General features: G+C 39.9%; 1 protein-coding gene across 4 annotated transcripts in view; it reads left to right on the top strand.

Moving 5' to 3' along the window:
• Positions 1-18,461: 18,461 nt before the first annotated feature.
• Positions 18,462-21,791, top strand: part of POLD2 (DNA polymerase delta small subunit) — a 39,787-nt gene continuing 36,457 nt past the window's right edge. For 3 of the 4 annotated variants that reach the window (XM_086787604.1, XM_086787602.1, XM_086787601.1), the window contains exons 1-2: positions 18,515-18,664; positions 18,753-18,882. In XM_086787604.1, coding sequence (XP_086643730.1) covers positions 18,617-18,664; positions 18,753-18,882 — 178 coding nt within the window. In that variant the 5' untranslated portion in view covers positions 18,515-18,616. Of the gene's footprint in view, positions 18,665-18,752; positions 18,883-21,791 lie in introns of all 4 variants that reach the window. The other variant, XM_086787600.1, reaches the window with a different exon arrangement.

The raw sequence follows: 21,791 nt of genomic DNA, 5'->3' as shown, positions 1-21,791 counted from the left end.
TTCTCTTTCAGAAGAAGAAAGATGGAACGTTAACAATTAACAATTAAGAATAAGTATCCTATTCCTAGGATTGATAAACTTGTGGATCAGTTAAGTGGGACCCAAATGTTCACCAAGATAGATCTCAAATCCGGTTAGTACCAAATCAGAATCAAGGAGCAAGACATCCCAAAGACAGCATTCAATACTTGCTATGGGCATTATGAGTTCACAGTCATGCCGTTTGGATTGACTAATGCCCCGGCGACATTCAATCGTCTTATGTAGGATATTCTTAGAGAATACTTGGATGATTTTGTTCTCGTCTTCTTTGACAATATCTTAGTATACTCAAAGAATGCTGCAGACCATGAAGATCATGTGCGCAAAGTCCTGGAAATCCTAAGGAAATAGCAACTATTTGTAAAGAAGAGCAAGTGTTCCTTCTCTGTTGACCAGGTTGAATACTTGGGATTCATAGTGTCAAAGGATGGGATTTCTCCTGACCCCACAAAGATTCAAGCAGTAGTTGAATGGCCAGAACCCAAGTCAGTAAAAGAAGTCAAAGGATTCCTAGGGTTAACCGGATGGTATAGGATCTTTATACCTAGGTATGCTCTGATAGCATCCCCCTTAACTAACCTTCTCAAGAAAAGTACACTTTTTCAATGGACTGCAATGTGTCAGAGTGCCTTTTACAAGCTAAAGATAGCCTTAGTAACCAACCCTGTTCTTAAACTGCCAGATTTTACCAAACCCTTTGAGGTAGTTACTGATACCACTAGATTTGCCTTAGGCGGTGCTCTAATGCAAGAAGGTCATGCAGTGGCCTATGAATCTAGAAAACTCAGAACACATGAGAGGAATTAACCGTGACTTGGAGTTACTCTCAGTAGTGTATGCTCTGAAGTTGTGGAGACATTATCTTTTGGGACAAAGGTTCACCTTGATGACAGATCATCAAAGTCTGAAGTGGATCTTCACCCAGAGGGATCTCAACATGTGTCAAAGGAGATGGATGCAGACCTTACAGGAATTTGATTCTGAAATAAAGTATCGGCCGGGGAAAGAAAATGTGGTTGCAGATGCGCTCAGCAGAAAAGCCTCCTTGCTTGCAATTACAGTGGTGTCAAATAAAGTATCGGTCGGGGAAAGAAAATGTGGTTGCAGATGCGCTTAGCAGAAAATCCTCCTTGCTTGCAATTACAGTGGTGTCAAATCCATTGATCAATGAAGCAAGGGAGAAAATCATGCAGGACAAATTCTTTGCCCCTATTGCTACCCTTCTGATGCAAGAAAGCAAGACTCCTCAAGAAATGAGTCAAGTTCTTGGGTACAAATTGGATGAAGGATGCATGTATTATAATAATCGGCTATGTATCCCCAATGATGAGGAAATAAAGGGAAGAATTCTGAGAGAAGCCCATGATAGCTTGATAGCTGGACATCCAGGGTTTATAAAAACCTATATGTCTATGAAGAAAAGCTTCTTCTGGCCAAGACTCAAAAAGGATGTACTTGATCGTGTGCGAAAATGCTTGATGTGCCAAAGAGTCAAGGCAGAGAGAGTCAAGATGCCAGGGAAACTCCAGCCTCTAGACATTCCACAGATGAAGTGGGAATGCATCAGTATGGACTTTATCATCACTGGATTACCTTCAGTACAATCAGGTTACAACTCCATTTTTTGTGGTAGTTGACAGGCTAACCAAAGTTGCCCATCTGATTCCAGTGAAAGAAACATACTCCGCAGTGGATGTTGCCAGAGTTTTCCTTAAGGAGATCTTCAGATTGCATGGTTTACCCAGGAGGATAGTAAGTGACAGAGATCCCAAATTCACATCGAAATTCTAAGATGCGTTCTTTGAAGCAAAGTAGGAACTTTCGTGGATCCCAGCACACCCTATCACCCCAAAACAGATGGCCAGACGGAAAGGGTGAATCAGGTAATAGAAGATATTCTTTGGTCATGTTGCGGCGGCAAGGAACCCAAGAAGTGGTTAAGTCAACTGCATCTGGTCGAATTTGCTTACAATGCTTCTTATCATCGGAGCATTCGAATGAGTCCTTTCAAAGCTTTGTATGGACAAGATTGCCTTACACCGTTGACTTGGTTTGACCCATTGATCAGAGTCGAAATGTCCAGACAAATGCTTGACGACATGGACCAGTAAGTGCAATCAATCCGTAAAGATATAAAGGCAGCCCAAGACAGGCAAAAGCAGTATGTAGATAAAAAGAGATCTGAGAGAGAGTTCAAAGAATCAGATATGGTCTTCATTATTCGAGTACGACCAAAAAGAAGTTCCTTATCCTTAGGGAAGTACAAGAAGCTCTCTCCCAGATACTGTGGACCGTATGCTATCATAAAGAAAGTGGGCGATCTAGCCTACAAACTTCTTCTGCCTCCCTATCTCAAGGTACATGATGTATTCCATGTCAGCTTGCTTAAGAAATATGTACCTAGCTCGAGTCACGTGCTTGATGATGAGCAATTGATCTCTTCGACTCAAGGCCAGATGGTACTCCAACCTGAGAAAATCCTTGACGTTTGAGAGAAGATTCTCAGGGGCAGAGTCCTCAAAAATTCTTAGTAAAGTGGAAGTTCTTCCCTCTAGAAAATGCCACCTGGGAGAAAGAAGAAGAGTTGGCGAAGGATTACCCCCACTTTGCGAGATGAGGACATCTCGCATTTTTCAAGTGGGAGAGGATGAAAGATTCCTCCTCGGGCTTAATATTGATTAAGCCTCTACTTCAATCCCTTGTAATCATTCTATGTTTCTGAATACAAGAAAATATTATTTTCCCTTGTTTTGCCTAGTGAGATAAAAATTTCTAGAGAGTGGTAAATCAATGTTGGAATATTTTTGGATTAAAAAATTCTACAGATATCAAAAAAATGTTTCCTTGAAACAGAAAATCAAAATATATTTTCCAAGGTGCAATTGGAATTAATAAAAATTGATTTAGAAGACCTTAGCCTAAGGGTCAAGATTTTCGAATTTTTTTTTATTATGGTCCAATTAAGGTTCCTATGGACCAATAAGATTAATCCAAGTGTTGGGACAAGATAAATCCAAAGAATAAAAGAAAATACCCAAAAACAAGTAAATGCCCACATAAGATGAAGAGTTGACTAAGTACTAAGTTTATTAGTTAAAAATTATGAAGTATTAATAAAAAAATGAGATATTTTAGAGTAATCATTCATTTTTGACACATGGGTAAGGAAAAGGGGGCCCTTCAAGGAGGCACCTATTTCACATGTTTGGATGAGTTTTAAACTCAAAAATAATAGGATATTTTCATCTCTCCTCTCTCCTAAATCAAACCAATTAAAAAGGGACCCAAACTAGTCCAAAACTTGTCCAAATTCAGCCAAACTGAAGCTAGAAAATTCTAGAACTTAGTTGGACTCAGTTAGTGGCCTCCCTCACCTATAAATAGACCCTCATTCCTTTGTATTCTCATCTATGAACTAAACTATGCCGGTATTACTCTAGATTAAGCTTATTTTCTATTATCCTCTAAAAACCCTCTACAAATTGAAGAGATTGGAGCTTCTCTCTCTCTTCAATCTTCCTTGGAGACTCCAACAACATACCAAACCAATTGATTGATTCTTAATTCGAATGAAGCTTCTCATGAAGCATTTCTCTCATCTAAAACTAATTTCTATGCTTGTCTAATTGGAGGCCAAAATAATAGCTTTTTAATACTTTTATGCTATTAAATTTATATTAAAATTAAGAATCAATCCATAATTAGATAAAGATCTAATCCATTTTAATGTTAAAAGAGTAATCCCGACCATGACAATGGAAATCCATGTTCTCCAATGAAGTAAGAGAAAAAATGTGATGCTAAAATAATGCATATTTTATTTAAAAATTAAAGAAGAATTTTAGTTAAATTTATGTTTTTGCATAGATAAATTTTAAATGATGAAAGAGGAAATCCTACTATATTGGAATCCAAATATTTAAATGAGGAAAGTGTAATTCCTAGTGTAAAGGAATTAATGAAGATTTTTATTTAAATTTTTAAGAGAAAATTTAGTTAAATTTATCTTTTTGCATAGATAAATTTTAAATGATGAAAGAGGAATTCCCACTATATTGGAGTTCAAATATTTAAATGAGAAAAGTGTAATTCCTAGTGCAAAGGAATTGATGGAGATTTTATTTAAATTTTAAAAGAAAATTTAGTTAAATTTATCTTTTTGCATAGATAAGTTTAAATGAAGAAAGAGGAATTCCCACCATATTGGAATTCAAATGTTTAAATGAGAAAAGTGCAATTTTTAGCTTAATGGAATTAATGGATATTTTTATGTAATATTTAAGAAGAATTTTAAGTAGATTTATTTTATGGTAAAAGAGGAATTCCCATGATAATTGGATTGCACTCATTGAAATGAGAAAAAGAAGGATTTCAAGTTTATTCAAAAATAGGTATTGATATTTTAGTTAAAAGAAGAATTTTTATGATATTTAAGAAAAGATGGATTTAAATTAAATTTTAGTGTCAAGAGATGAATTTCCACCATAATTCTACCTAATGAATTAAGGTTAAGAAATTATGTGGCATATTGAATATCTTTGGATATTTTAATTGGTAAAATCACTAAATTGATATTTACGCAAAATCTAGATGTTTAGTTGAAGGGAATCCTTGTAGAACTAAATCGAATGAATTTGGTTAGACTACGTGAGGGACGGACAGTAAACCTAATTGTTCTTCTCTCGATCTAAATCAAACAAAAACTTCGTGACCAATTCTAGTTACTAAATCCAAAGAATAGACTACCGAAACTAATGTAGTTTTTCCTTGACCAAACTCACCAAGAATCTAGTTGGACAAATGGACAAAATGATGGGTAGATTACCCTCATGAGAGATCAAGGATCCTCATTATGAAACTAGGAATTATGGAAAAAGGGTTATCGAAACCAATGTCAAATTGGAATTTTACTTGCATTGGAACCTCTATTTTTTTCATTCAAAGGACTCTTTTACACCAAAATGCTGGAGGAAGCATTTGTCTTATGTTTTTCTAAGAGGAGGTTTGTTGGAACAGCTGGCGGGGAGTCGTCAAGGGACGTTGCTCGCGCAAAGCTTGTCGAGGTCTTGACCAGCCTCGGTACGGTTAAAATGGTGCGCTTCCGGTACGATGGGCGAGGACCGACGAAGCGGTCCCTGAGTGAAGTGCTAGGACACCTAAGGAGGATCCTAGAGGGTTCCGACCAGGCGATGCATGGGCTCGCAGTTGCTAGGACACCCATGCATACGTCGAGGAAGATTTTGGATGGACAAAAAGGAAAGATTTTTTAGAACCAAATTTTGATACTGGATCTCGTTGGCTGGCCAGCTTGTCTTTAACGGAGAATTCAAAGGATACATTTTTGTAATACAATGGACTTTGACTTTTGGAAAATGATGATCAGAAATATTATGATTTCTATTGAAGGATTTTTTTAAAAGCCAATCGAATCTGTTATAAATGGCAAGTTCATATTGGGTGTGTACGTGGTATGCCTACCTTGATTTTTGCATGAATCGCCGGCTAGGGGGCCTGGGAACTCTTTTCCTCGGTACCCGGGCAAAAACCCAACCAAATCTTTATAAAGGAACCCCACCAATTCAGTGGTCGGGTGGTTGGCTAACCCACGGGCCGCCGGATGGGGTTGAAAAGATGGAGGAGGAAAGAGAGCTTGAGCTCTTGCAAGCACACACACACTCACAAAACCCTAATAGAGAACACACAAGGTGAGAGGCTGAAAATCTTCTTCTTCTTCACTCAACACTCAACACACCATATACAAGATAAGAGTACACACACAATATGAAAGGTACTCAACCAATACATACAAGGGTTCTCTATAGTGTGAACCCAACTAAATGAGCTGGTGCTATAACTATGCCATGGCTATCACACAGCCTGTCATCCCACTCGCCGCATATCACCCATGATCTCACCAACCATGCCAGTGGTGTAAGTGTGGGGCCTATCCCCCATCAGTGTTGTCCACCGCCTCACTGGATGAGCTCGATATCTCAACACTCCCCCTCGAGCTCAACTCCATCTCATGTACACCAAGCAAAGCCCTGAATCTGCAGAGCTTCTCTGTACCCAATTCTTTGGTGAAGATGTCAGCTACCTGATCCTCTGTGCTGACATAAACAAGGTCAAGGTCTCCTGCCAAGACCTTCTCTTTGACGAAGTGGTAGTGGACCTCTATATGCTTCGTGCGAGCATGAAAAACTGGGTTCCTGGCCAACTGTATACTGCTAATGTTGTCACAGAAAATGACAACTTGTCTATCCACCACTGATGGACCCAAATCTGCAAGTAGCTTTCTCAACCAAGCTACCTCACATACTGCCATAGCAGCTCCTCTGTACTCGGCCTCTGTACTCAATAGAGCAACCGTAGGCTGCTTCTTACTGCCCCAAGTCACAGCAGCACTCCCCAAAGAAAACATAAAACCACTAGTAGATCTCCTATCTGAGATATTACCAGCCCAATCAGCATCTGTGTACCCATGTACACATATCTCTGTCCCAGTCTCATAGAATAGTCCACAATGCAAAGTAGACCTCACATACCTCAGTATGCATCTCAATGCATCCAAATGCGGTTTTCGTGGAACCTGCATAAACTGACTCACCAACCCAACAGCATAGCTCAAATCTGGTATGGTGATCGTCATATAGATCAAGCTTCCTACTATGTGCCTATACATAGTAGGATTCTCCAAAATCTCTCGTGAATCTGCACTCAACTTGCCATTCTGATCCAATGGCACTAAGATAGGCTTACAGCCTGTCATACCATACTTGGACAACATGTCCAAGCCGTACTTTCTCTGCAGTAATCCAATACCATGTGGTAACCTAATCACCTCAATGCCCAAGAAATATCTGAGCTCCCCCAGATCCTTCATCTCAAACTTCTATCGAAGCAAGATCTTTACATCAAAGATCTCTCCATCATGGTCCCCCGTAATGATCAAGTCATCTACATAGATGACAACAAGCACAACCCCTCTATCACCGTGTCTCACATGCAATGAGATATCTGCATTGGCTACATGAAAGCCAATAGTGACAAGATATTCATCAGACCATGCTCTTGGTGCTTGCTTTAAGCCATACAAGGCTTTCTTCAACCTGCAAACATGCTCGGGGTGACTCACATCCTCATAACCAGGTGGCTGTAAACATATACACTTCTTCCTGCAAATCCCCATGCAAGAATGCATTCTTTACATTCATCTGATGTAAATACCATGCTTTGACGCAGCCACTGCTATCACAACTCTCACTGTTGCCATCTTGGCAACTGGGCTGAAAGTTTCCTCATAATCAATGCCATATGTCTGCGCATACCCTTTGGCTACCAATCTAGCCTTATACCTGTTTATGCTTCCATCACTATTATGTTTTATTTTGTACACCCACTTGCATCCAATGGCTTTCTTGCCTTCAGGCAATTGCACTAAATCCCAAGTCTCATTTCCATATAGTGCATCCATCTCCTCATCCATAGCTTTCTCCCAACACACATTTCCAACAGCCTCATCAATGCATGTGGGCTCTACAACCTGCACAACCTTTGCCATATATGCATAGTGATGTGCCACATAACCATCATAGGTAAACCTCTGCACAGGGTTTTTCACTCTCCCAGATCTTCGCAGCTTTTCATAAGTATTGGCCGGGGAAAGAAAATGTGGTTGCAGATGCGCTCAGCAGAAAAGCCTCCTTGCTTGCAATTACAGTGGTGTCAAATTCATTAATTAATGAAGCAAGGGAGAAAATCATGCAGGACAAATTCTTTGCCCCTCTACCCTTCTGATGCAGGAAAGCAAGACTCCTCAAGAAATGAGTCAAGTTCTTGGGTACAAATTGGATGAAGGATGCATGTATTATAATAATCGGCTATGTATCCCCAGTGATGAGGAAATAAAGGGAAGAATTCTGAGAGAAGCCCATGATAGCCTGATAGTCGAACATCCAGGGTTTATAAAAACCTATATGTCTGTGAAGAAAAGCTTCTTCTGGCCAAGACTTAAAAAGGATGTACTTGATCATGTGCGAAAATGCTTGATGTGCCAAAGAGTCAAGGCAAAGAGAGTCAAGATGCCAGGGAAACTACAGCCTCTAGACATTCCACAGATGAAGTGGGAATGCATCAGTATGGACTTTGTCACTGGATTACGTTCAGTGCAATCAGGTTACAACTCCATTTTTGTGGTAGTTGACAGGCTAACCAAAGTTGCCCATCTGATTCCAGTGAAAGAAACATACTCCGCAGATAATTCTTGTGGTATGCCTTGCACTTGTGGTATGCCTTGCACTTAGGCAATTGCCACCAATATAGTTATCCCATGTAGGTCCTTGTGTCATTTTCAATTGTGATGAGGAGAGTTCTTATGGTCCGCCTTGCACTTCCTTAGGCAACTGCCACCATTTGATTTAATGAAGTTAGTTTTTGTGAGACTTGTGTGAATGGTGATGGACTTGTTCTTAAGATCCCAAATGATTCAGTTGCCATCATAAAAGCCTTGAGCTTCATAGCAACATTGTTAGCATGTGACAAAGGTTCTTTGTAGGTGAGGTTTACTAGCCTTGCTTTGGTTTCTATTCAACTGCTTATATGAAGTTGGGGTGCAACTTGGTGGTGGTGGATTGGCTTGGTTATGTTGCTCAATGGATGTTGTCTCAAAAAGTCAAGGCTCTAGTATTGGAGATGGTTATCAAGAGCGAGGATAGATTGTTCTCTTTAAAGGAGTTGAGGCTTTTGCACTTTCTTGGTAAGTCTTATTGAGTTTTGGGGAATGCTCTCCCTTCATTTTAAGAGAAGTTTACTGATGTGTTAAGGATGGGACTAAAGTGTAAAGGGCAGTCGAATAGAGGAGGATCGTCACCTCCTATTAATCCAATTCTAGGATTAACAAGAGCTACCGCCATTATCGTACATCAAGGAGTCACGATAGATACACCAAAGGGTCATACATTCAAGATATGAAGCAATAGTGTCCAAAGCTACAACTTGGATGGGCGCCCATAATGGTGTGATGGAGTATTTATGGTGATTCCCACTTCAAGAGCGTGTGGTAGCAAGTTAGGACGAAGTCCTAAGTGATGTACTTCATGGATATATTATGAGAGTAGTCATTGTAATAGCATTAGGGCCTCTTATGAGCCTAAAGTGCCCGACCGGCCGCCGCAGTTTAAGTGAGTGTGAACACTTATGGCCATGTATAAAAGTGAATTTCTCTCATAATACAACGTACTCTCCCATTGTGCAATTGAGTCTTGCTCTTGCTAATCCTCTTGCTAATCTCTCTCCCTAATGCATGCTAGTGTGTGTGTAAGGGTTGTGTGTGTGTAAGGGGTGTCATTAAAAGGTTGACTTTTTTACTTCCCACTTACCTTTTTGGAAAAATGCCCATACTCCTTTCATTTTAAATTCAAAAAATATTCCCCCCCAAAAAGGGAAATTCGTATTTTCCACTAGACTCCCAAAAAAAAAACCAACCATGAAAGAATTTCAGCGAAAAAATTCCAACCGTGAAAGAAATTCTGGCAAAAAAATCTGGTCGTGAAAGAAATTCCAGTGAAAAAAATTCCAGTCTCATCAAAGAAATTCTGCTGAAAAGTCCAGCCGCCGTGAAAGTTCAGGCCGTGAAAAAGTCCGGTCGTGAAAAGTCAGACGTTAAAAAAATCAAATTTAATATTCCGTGAAGTTCGCTTTCACGGCATGAAACATTTAACGTTTTACGGCGTGAAAACTTAAGGTTTCATGGCGTTAAAAAATCAGATTTAATCTTCCGTGAAGTCTGATTTCACGGCATGAAATATTTAACATTTCACGACGTGAAAACTTAAGGTTTCACGGTGTTTTAAAAAAATCAAATTTAATATTCCATGAAGTCCGGTTTACAGCATGAACCATTTTTTGCGATTTAAAAAAATTAAAATTTATAAAACTTGTGAAGTCCGTCAACGTGAAAAAGGGTCCGTCGGTCCCAAAAAAAAAAAAGACTCTAGAAAACACCCCTGTTTGGAGGCCTGTATTTCCTAAACCGTATATCCGATGTGAAGGGACTCTAGGGTTCATTGGAAAGCTGACATTGAGCTCTTCGACTTTGGACAATACATAAATTTTCATTTATGCTTAATTTATAATGGTTTTTTAAGCATTCCTCTCTCTCCCCCAAAGAATGGTCATTCCTATGACCTATTCTCAATTCGAATGAATCTTCTCATGAAGCATTTCTCTAATCTAAAAGTAATTTCTATGCTTGTCTAATTGGAGGCCAAAATAATGGCTTTTTAATACTTTTATGCTATTAAATTTATGATAAAATTAAGAATCAATCCATAATTGGATAAAGATCCAATTAGTGGTTATTCTAATCACATAAATTTATGGTAAAATTAAGAATCAATCCATAATTGGATAAAGATCCAATTAGTGGTTATTCTAATCACATGAATAATACTAAACTTTATGCTTTCAAATTATTTGAGAATTATCAGTAATAGCAGCAGAGCTATGGTAAAATTTTAAAAAAATAAACACATAAATCATTTTCATTTATATCATGAAAAGAGGACTTCCTACCATATTCTAGGATTAATCATCCTAGATTAATTGAATGATTCTCATTATAATCATGGAAAATTAATTTTTATGTTTATGCATAAATAGTTAATTATAAAAAAGAGAAATTTCTAGTAATCCATTTTTATGTTAAAAAAGTAATTCCCATGACAATGGAAATCCATGTACTCCAATGAAGTAAGAGAAAAATTGTGATGCTAAAATAATGCATATTTTATTTAAAAATTAAAGAAGGATTTTAGTTAAATTTATCTTTTTGCATAGATAAATTTTAAATGATGAAAGAGGAAATCCTACTATATTGGAATCCAAATATTTAAATGAGGAAAGTGTAATTCCTAGTGTAAAGGAGTTAATGAAGATTTTTATTTAAATTTTTAAGAGAAAATTTAGTTAAATTTATCTTTTTGCATAGATAAATTTTAAATGATGAAAGAGGAATTCCCACTATATTGGAATTAAAATATTTAAATGAGGAAAGTGTAATTCCTAGTGCAAAGGAATTAATGGAGATTTTTATTTTAATTTTAAGAAAAAATTTAGTTAAATTTATCTTTTTGTATAGATAATTTTAAATGATGAAAGAGGAATTCCCACCATATTGGAATTCAAATGTTTAAATGAGAAAAGTGGAATTTTTAGCTTAATGTAATTAATGGATATTCTTATGTAATTTTAAAGAAGAATTTTAAGTAGATTTAATTTATGGTAAAAGAGGAATTCCCATGATAATTGGATTGCACTCATTGAAATGAGAAAAAGAAGGAAGTTTATTAAAAAAAATAGGTATTGATATTTTAGTTAAAAGATGAATTTTTATGATATTTAAGAAAAGATGGATTTGAATTAAATTTTAGTGTCAAAAGATGAATTTCCACCATAATTCTACCTAATGAATTAAGGCTGAGAAATTATGTGGCATAAAGAATATTCTTGGATATTTTAATTGGTAAAATCACTAAATTGATATTTACCCAAAATCTAGATGTTTAGTTGAAGGGAATCCTTGTAGAACTAAACCGAATGAATTTGGTTAGACTACGTGAGGGACGGACAGTAAACCTAATTGTCCTTCTCTCGATCTGAATCAGACAAAAACTTCGTGACCAATTCCAGTTACTAAATCCAAAGAATAGACTACCAAAACTAATCTAGTTTTTCCTTCACCAAACTCACCAAGAATCTAGTTGGACAAATGGACAAAATGATGAGTAGATTACCCTCAGGAGAGATCAAGGATCCTCATTATGAAACTAGGAATTATGGAAAAAGGGTTGTCAAAACCAATCTCAAATTGAAATTTTACTTGCATTGGAACCTTTGTTTTTTTCATTCAAAGGACTGTTTTACGCCAGAATGCTGGGAGGAAGCAATTGGCTTATGTTTTTCTAAGAGGAGGTTCGTTGGAACAGCTGGCGGGCAGTCGTCAAGGGACGTTGCTCGCGACAAAGCCTGCCGAGGTCTTGACCAGCCTCGGTACGGTTAAAATGGTGCGCTTCCAGTATGATGGGCGAGGACCGACGAAGCGGTCCTCCTTGAGTGAAGTGCTAGGATACCTAAGGAGGATCCTAGAGGGTTCTGACCAGGCGATGCATGGGCTCGCGGTTGCTAGGACACCCATGCATACGTCAAGGAAGATTTCGGATGGACAAAAAGGAAAGATTTTTTAAAACCAAATTTTGATACTGGATCTCGTTGGTTGGCCAGCTCGTTTCAACGGAGAGTTCAAAGGATACATTTTTGTAATACAATGGACTCAAAATTTTAAAAAATGATGATCAAAAATATTATGATTTCTATTGAAGGATTGTTTTTACAGTCAATTGAATCTGTTTATAAATGGCAAGTTTATATTGTGTGTGATTTTTGCATGAATCGCTAGCTAGGGGGCCTGGGAGCTCTTTTCCTCTCGGTACCCGGGCAAAAACCAAACCAAATCTTTATAAAGGAATCTCACCAATTCAGTGGTCCGGTGGTTGACTAACCCATGGGCCGGAAGGATTCTTGAGAAACAACTAGATACGATTAGTTACGTTATTTAGTTTTAAATCTTAAGAAGACCTTGTTCTATGGGAGAGGATCATCGGCTGTGCCTCGTAAATGAGGAAAAAAGCGGTGATTCCATGGACCAACAAGTGCAAGTCTCTTCTTGTAAGATTCCTCCCTCCGGCTTTTGAGGTGTGCATTTTAAGATATTTTTTGTAATTTTACGTATGTTCTTTATGATTCTATGGCTTGTTCACATGTGTTGTGTATGTGATAGAGAGAGAGAGAGAGAGAGAGAGAGAGAGAGAGAGAGAGAGCAAGAAGAAGAAGAAGAGGCAAGCCCAAGGAGCATCACCTACATGCACACACACGCACAAAGAGTGAATGATCAACATCTGCTACATGAAAGCCAATGGTGATAAGATATTGTGCTATCTTATCATACCATGCTCTCGGTGCTTGTTTTAAGCCATATAAGGCTTTACGCAACTTGTATACAAAATCAGGGTGACCCACATCTTCATAACTTGGTTGGCTGATCCATAAACACCTCTTCTTTGCAAATCACCATGCAAGAACACATTCTTAACATCCATTTGATGTAAAACCCATGCTTTTGATGTAGCCATTATAATAACAGCTCTCATGGTTGCCATCTTGGCAAGACGCTGAACGTCTCCTCATAATCAATGCCATAAGTTTGAGCGGCAACAACCAATCTTGCTTTATACCTGTTAATACTTCCAGCTGAGTTGTGCTTTATTTTGTACACCAACTTGTATCCAATAGTCTTCTTGTCCTTAGGCAATGGCACCAAGTCCCAAGTCTTATTTGCAGCCATTTCTTCATCCATGGTTTTCTCCTAATCTACATTCCTTACAGCTTCTTCAAGACATGTGGGTTCAACATCTTGCATAACTTTAGCCGTATATGCATAATGATGAGCCACATAACCATCATATGTCAACCTGTCGACATGTTTTCTAGATCTTCCTGACCTGCGTTGTCAATGATCATTGCTTGGCATTTTTCAGCTTCTCTTGTCTTTCTTGCACCATGTGTTCTTATAGTTGGAATCCCAAGCTCATCATCAAGACTTTGCTCTAAGCCACTAGACTCTCCATCAACAAAAGAATGCCTTTATGTGATGTACCAACTGCATTTTCATGACTAGTGTTTTGACGCAGCTTGCCACTCCATGGTCTATCAACAGACCCAACACAAGAGGACTCTCTAGTCCACTCAATAACTGTGATTGCTGACTTGCACTCTGTGATTGCTGACTTGCACTCTGTGCAATGATATTTCTAGTTACATCAACCCTAATAGCATACCAGCTACTCATTTCATTAAACGCAATATCTTTGCTTACCCTCAACTCATGTGTAGTAGGTTCATAGCATCTATCCCACTTTTGCTCAAGGGAATATCTAATAAACACACATTTTTCTACTTTTGGATCTGTTTATAATATGGCTGCAGGTAGGAGTCTTGTTTATAATATAAACTGCTATAGAAATAGTTTATAATATAAATTACTGTAGAAACAGCTTCAGCCCAATAGTTATTCAGCGTATTCTTCTCTGTCTCATTAATGCTCGCACTAACTATTCGGCGTATTCTTCTCCGTCTCATTAATGCTTGCACTATCTTTGCAATGTGCATGTTTTTCCGCTCACAGCAACCCCATTTTGATGCAGAGTGTATCTACATTTAAATTGTCTTTAAATGCCAGTCTTTTGCAAAAAAAACAGAGAACTCATTGGAGAAGTACTCTCCCTCTCCATCTGACCTAAGGCACTTCACATGCTTTCATGTCTGCTTCTCAGCCACCGTCACTCTAAAATTCTGAAAATGAGTGAAAACTTCACTCTTCTCCTTTATGAAATACACCCACACTTTCCTCATGTGATCATCAATGAATGTTACATAACACTTATAGCCACCCACCATAGATGTAGTTTTTGTAGGACCCTATACATCTGAATGCACAACATTTAGTACATTCTTGCTCTTGTTTCTATCATGTAGAAATACATGCTTTGTCTGCTTTCTAAATTGACATGCTTCACATACTTTTTGTATATCATCAACCTTAAACGTAGGCAGCCCTGTCACAATTTCTTTAGTTTGCATAGACTTCATTCTTTGCATATTTACATGCCCAATTCTCTTATCCCAAATGTCTATATCTGCAACAACTCCTGATCCCTGTGCAAACATTGCAGCTTTCACTTTAGACATATTTACATCCAGTGTAAACATTCTGCTCACTCTATTACCTTTTGCAACTAACCTGCACTTATTTTTAAAGTCTGACATAACAACCATTAGGGTTAAAGCGCACCTGTAAACCCTGCTCAATCATCTAATATTTGGAACGTGACGTACATCTGCAAGGTACTTCACCTTACTATCCTGAATAGATAATGGCACATTTCCAACATGGGTAATCAGATGAGTAGTATCATCCCCTATTTCAACAAAGCCTAGCTTTTCAAGATTTTTTATATCCTTGAACTACTCACCCCATGAATGGTCATGTGGTTCGAAGCACGTAAATCCACATACCATACATCATCATTGCATGTGGATACATCATTTCCTGACATAGCATTAAGCACATGCCGCATAACAAACAATCTTTCATTGTCCTTGTTACTTCTGCTATAGGACGCATAGTTATTTTGCTACACTTTTTCATTTCTCATGTCATTTTGCTTCTTATAGCAATCTACCTGCAAATGCCCAAGTTTACCACAATAAAAAGAGCCTCATGTATCATTTTGCTGCCTTCGCCAATTTCCACGAAATCTTTGACTCCCCCTGCCCCTCAACTAGCCTCTTCCACCTATGTGTTGTTGTTGTGATTCATGGGACTGTTGTTGCTGACCAGAATTTTGATTACATGTTCGGCCACCACCTTGGCCATGGCCATAACCTCTACCTCGTCCTCTACCTGCACTTGTGTAAAAGGCTTGTTGCTCCGAAGTGCCTTTGTTTTGTGAAGATTGGTCTTCACCCAGACTCTTTTCTTCAATAATCAGAATTGACACCAAATGTGTAAAGTTGAGAATGTTCTCCCAAGTTTGAATAGACGTATTGAATGCCTTGTATTGTGGCCCGAGACCAAGTAGACATACTTCCACCTTATCATCATCAAGAGAAACACAAATAGACGCAAGCGATTCCACAATGCTCTTGAGCTTCAAGGTATAATCATTCACATACATGTTTTTCTTCTCCACAATATGAAGCTCATTCTTTAAGTGAATCTTTCGTGCCCTGGTGTTAGTTTCATACAACTTCACCAAGGTGTCCCATGCCTCCTTGGATAACTTGGCATCTTGTATACCCCCAATTATGGTGTCTTGTATGCTAATAGAGAGCTAATACATGACTTTCCTTGCTCCTTGATTCCAATCCTTATATTCTTTTATATCTGTAACAATTTGGATTAATCTCGGGTATCTCTGGTGCCTCTTCACGCTCACCTTCAATGTAGTCCTAATAGCCTTTTTCCATCAGAAAATTTGTTAATCTAAACCTCGAAGCATGGAAGCTATCCTTGTCAAGCTTCTCTGCACAACAATCTGGTTAATTCCATCATTTGACATCTTGTCTGTAACACAAATTCACCAAAACAACACTCTTGTTTGACTTGCACAAACTGTTGTATTCTCTGCAATAGTATTATACTACACCCAAACCGCAGTACACGCGAACGCCTGTTAACTTAAAAACGGAGGTGAAGAATGTTTTTGGCCCGAAAAACTTAGTCCAAAGGAAAATACAATTACCTTGTAGCTCCGCTCGTGTGAAGACAGCTCTTTAATTGGAGTTCGTTTCGGTGCCTCCCAAAGAGCTCCCGAGACAAGGGTGTAGTAGCCAACACAAAGGGGGAAGAGTATGTGAAGCTCTTACCCTTGTACCACTTCCTGTGCTTCTCCTGCTTACTGCTTAGCTCCTCAGCATGAACTAGGCTCTGATACCATGAAAAGATGTAGGGAAGAAGAGAGCTTGAGCTCTTGCAAGTACACACACACACACACTCACACAAAGCCCAGAAGAGGACACACAAGACGAGAGGTAGAAAATTATTATTATTATTCTTCTTCTTCTCCACAAAAGAGTTTTATCAAAGAGATGAGGAAAATACAACATAAGTACTAAAGTACTATGTACGTGTGGTCCATAATGTGAACATACTAAGTGAGTGAGCTGGCAAGATAAGTATGCCATAACTCAGTGGGGTGGACTAGTAGTTGGCATAGTCCACCTATAGAATCACTGGCAAAGATTTATCATGTTAGTATTCTACCAAACACACCAGTGATGTAAGTGGTAGAAACGGTCACCTAGGCATATCATAAGTGTTAACTCGTGTTGAGCTTGACATCTTAACACTCTTTGGCACCACATTTCTCAACAACTCCCCCCACTGAGAGAAGCTTTATTTCTTAGATAAGAGACTTCATTATTTCTTAGATAAGAGACTTCATTATTCGAAGAGTCGTCCCAACCTTTAGCACCCAACAAAGTTCAAATGGCTACCAAGATGGCCCACTATGACACTTGTAGGGCCATCCGTCCCCTGGGAATGAACCCCAATGCATTTGGATTAGCTGGCGAAGTGTGAACTCATCAAGGGCAAGAGCAATTTCTCCCCTCAACATAAGTGTCACCACAATAGGTCTTCCTACTACATCATCTTTAGGAGCTTTTGGTTCTTCCAGTTCTCAAGAATTTGGCCTAGGAACAGAGTCCAGAAGCTTAGGCCTAGAATCATTTAGCTTGGGTTTTGGAGGTTTGGAGCAACTAGTTTTGGAGATTTAATGTTGGAGCGGGAGGAGGCACATTAGGGCCATAGACTTTAGATCATCTATCTTTGGAGTGGGAAGGTCATGAAATTTTCACTCATGTGAACAAGGCTCGGAGTTGGGAAGCTCTGGAGCAGGATTCGTTCTGAAGTGTTTAATATTGGAGTAGGAGGCACCTGGGGCTATAGGCTTTAGATCATCTATTTTTAGAGTGGATAGCTCAGGAGGTTTTTAGTCATGAACAAGGCGTGGAGCCGAGAAGCTCCGGAGTAGGAGTTCCATGAGGAGGCTAATATCCACCATACCCATATCTGTATCCGTATCCATATCTATATCAATGTTCGTATATCCATATTTGTATCCTTACACAAACACACAATCGCAAGAGGGTTATAGGCCCCTACACCATATCCATATTTGTATCCCTACACTAGCGCCCAACCGTAAGAGGGTTAACGAGACGGATGTGCTTAGATTGGAAATGGAAATAGGGAGGGGGGTAGCGATGTGAATGGCACCCATAGCAGCACTCCAAATACCTAACAAGGTCAAGCTAGTCCACATCACTAAACTATTGCAACACTAAGACAATCTAAGAAGGTCAAGTTAGTCCACATCCCCAACCTAATGCCAAAATTTAACGGGACTGTAGATCCCATTGTTAATTTGGAGATGTGTGAAACATGCAGTCAAGTAGGCAACCAAGTAAAGCTGCGTGCCTTTGGCTTCATGATCGAGGGAAAAGCTGGCCAATCTTTGGGTTTCATTGAAACCCAAAGATAAGAAGGCAAACGTTTATGCCTCGAAGAGAGCTCACGGTCAGGTAGAACCTTTGATAAGGAAGCTATATCATGTAAAGAAGTTGGAGAAGGAATCAATCCACAATTACATGTGATACCTACACTCTCAATATAGGTTCTCTGACAAAACCTTGACCGGGAGACTCTAGCAAGCACGAGCGTTGCGCTATTGTCCATAGGAGGCCCAAGTATGTAGACTCTTGCGCTATTGTCCATAGGAGGCCCAAGTATGTAGACTCGATAGGTACATATGAACTGTCCTGCGGGCAATTCCTCGAGAGTGTGAAAGCACACACAAGGAGGTGTTTGGGCGTCAGCTGTATTGGCAACGGCCACAACGCTCCATGTGAAACCCCCTCCAAGACCAAGAACTCCCGCCAACACTGCAGAAGCACCATGGAGGAGCAACCTCTTCTCAGGAAACAGGCCATTTACAACCCCCAGGTCATCCCCCGACAGAACCCTTACACAGATCCTACACAGCCTGCATTGGCGATTCTAAGCTTTTCACCAATTTGCCTCATTTATGCAGGATGAGTGTTTCGATCTGCGTTCCCAGAAGTATAAAGGGCAGCAATACAGCCATCTTTACTATTGCCGCCTCCACAAGTTCAGAGAGCTTCTCACTGCCCTTGCTCAGCAACGCTGGCCCAAATCACGTGGTAAGCACCCATCCTTACAAGAAAAGAAAAGGAATGTATAAATCCTAAAATGAACCGTGCACCCGTCAGTATGGAAGTAAAGGATGGCTGTTTTTACGTTTGCCTCCATGAACCTTGCAAAACCTTAGCGCCCATGCATCAGGGCGCTAAGGTTTTGCAAGGTTTTGTTTGTCAGACTCTTGCTGCTAGTTTGTCCACTTTGAATATGCGGCTGTTTGCTGATGATCTGAAGAGTCATTTAGAATCAAATTACCCACCTTACTTTATTGTCTCATGTGCTATCATGAACCACGTGCCATAGTGGGCTAGGTTTTTATAAGGTCATGAAATTAGTGCTTATTTGTTAGACAGTGCTCTGTGAATTGCTGCCCTGGAGCCAATGTGTGTGCTGCTGTTTGCTGATGACTTATGGAGTAATTGAAAGAGAAACTGCATACTTGTATTTTTTCAACACATTGTGTCGATGAGCCAAGCAGTAGGGTGTGGGCGAGGTTGTCGTGAAAGCAGTGCTTATGTGTCAGACTATGGTTTGTGTGTTGCTGCTCCAAAACCTAAGGGGTGTAGAGTTATTGAAAAACAAACTTCACACTTCATGTTTTCTAACTAGACCAAGCTCATGTAGTGAGACAAACGTGTCAGTCAAGGTTTTGTTAAATACTAATAGTGATTAATTTGGGATGTGTGTGAACAACGGCTCGTGTGTAGTCTCTTGTGTGGGAACGTCCACTTAGAAGGATATTATGTAAAGTAGTGATGTGTGGCAAAGTGACACCTATTAGGGACATTTGGCATATGGCATATGTGGTGGTTGCATATGCTAAGCTGGCTTGCGCCTACTGTTCGGTGGCTGTGAGACTAGCTCCGTCCACTGTCTGCCTCTGAGATTGCCGTTGCCGCCATTGCCTCGCCCATAGCTTTTTCTCCGGTTCAGCTCATAGACTCTGCCCCTGCCCACGCTCCAGCTCAATCCATAGCCTTGTTGTGTCTTGTGCTTTTGAGGGAAAGAGAGAAGAGGATGATTGTAATGTGCATCGCGGAAGCGTGTTCATGATTAATGCTAAGCAAAGACAATTAATGCTAATCCTATGTTTAGCAAAGACACAAAAGAGAAGGATGTAGGCATATGCCCACTTATGGTAGTGCTATGTGTGAATAGGGCTTAACCAAGGGCACTTTTTCCCATGTGGTTTTTCCCCTTGGATATCAAGTGTGAAAGGACACTCTACATATAATATTTTGTTCTATATTATATGGATGTGACACACATGCAAGGGTTGACTTGCATTTTGTGGCTACCACACTTTTGGCTCTCTCTCTCTCTCTCTCTCTCTCTCTCTCTCATTTCTGTGTGTGAGCTTCTCCATCCTGCACCTAACCCTAATGTGCAGGTTTGTGTGTGTGGCTCAAGCAATGGTCATGATTGCTCTTTGAGTCAAGCAATCCATTGATCCTCACATCCTATCTTGCAGCTTTGCAAGGGTTGATTGGGTGGTCCTTGAGACCATGTTTCAGCCTTGTAATGAAGCATGAGTCATGTACCTGATGCGGGAGTTGGACAACTTGACCATGAACGAGGGTGATTCCATCGCAGATCACCTTACCAAGGTAACAAACCTAAAAGAGTAGTTGCTGAATATAGATGAGATAGTTGATAAGAGAAAATTGGTCACCACCATTCTTAACTCCCTACTTGAGTCCTATCAGAGTTTCCATACTTCTCTGAATCTCTCTATAAGAGGAGAAGGCAATCCTCTATCCTTTGAGGAGCTGGCGGGATTAATTCTCCATGTTTAGCAGACAAGGAAGAACATATCGAGGGGTAATGTAAGCAGAGGAGACCAAGCCTACTGTAACACGCGGAAGCTCTGGGGGTCTTCTTTCAGCCCTAAACACCACTAGAAACAATCTGATGCAAAACACAGACATGAAGAGAGAGTAGAGAGAGAGAGATATGTTGGAAATTCAGTATATTCTAATTGCACAAAAAGGTACCTAAATCTGCAGCCCTAAGCTGCCTTCATACAAAAGGTGTAACACACCCAAAATCTGTCCTAAACTTGATCCACTTCATAAGGGAGAGAATACCCAACACAATGAGCACCTTATGCCTTATATAGGCTCTTGACTCAAGGATGGGCTGGTCGACTGCTGTCGGACCAGCTGACTGGCTTTGGACCTCCATAAACCTTGGTCGGGCTGCGCCTCTCCACGACTTGAAGCGCTTGCTGCAGCCGACACCTTATGGTACAGCCGACTCCTTTTTCCTACAGCCGACTGAGCCCTCTAAGTTCCTCCAAGTCCTCCAAGTCCTCCAAGTCTTGTTCCTCCAAGTCCACATTGACAATAGCACTTTGTGCTCCAACTTCTAGCTCTAATGATGTTTTTCTTGGTTGCCCCTTCTGGATTAGCCCTGAGAATGTACATGGGCAAGCATGCACATGACATCCCCCTTTGCTAAACTTGATGACAGGATTCCAACCTTTTCCTCTTGGACAACTGTCATCATCCCACTCTTTTCTCGGAGTCCCTCTGTCATCCATCCAACTCTGGCAACCCTTTTCTCTGAAAACCTGGCCCGGTCTCCAAAACCACTCTGTCTCAGATTAAGATCTATGCATCTTTTCCATCTAGTCCACAATCCATTCCTGCCTTGACTTTGAACACTGTCTTGGTCTTCATTCTTGAGAAATGAGTCTATCACTCTCACATCACCCCTTGGAGGATGATCCTCCCTTGGGCCCGTTGCCCGAGAACCTATCTAGCTCACAGGATTGCCATCACCTCTGGCTTTGTGGAACACCACCAACAAACCTCCGGGAGCTCTTCTTGATTCTGTGCTCCTTGCCTTGGGCTTCGTACTCGTGTACTTTCCTGTACCTTGGACCTGTACACCATCATATGGGATTGAA

Source organism: Cibotium barometz, chromosome 51 (genome assembly GCF_041138505.1).
Source record: "Cibotium barometz isolate CiBa-2024 chromosome 51, ASM4113850v1, whole genome shotgun sequence".
NCBI lineage: Eukaryota > Viridiplantae > Streptophyta > Polypodiopsida > Cyatheales > Cibotiaceae > Cibotium > Cibotium barometz.
This window is presented reverse-complemented; position numbering and strand designations above follow the sequence as displayed.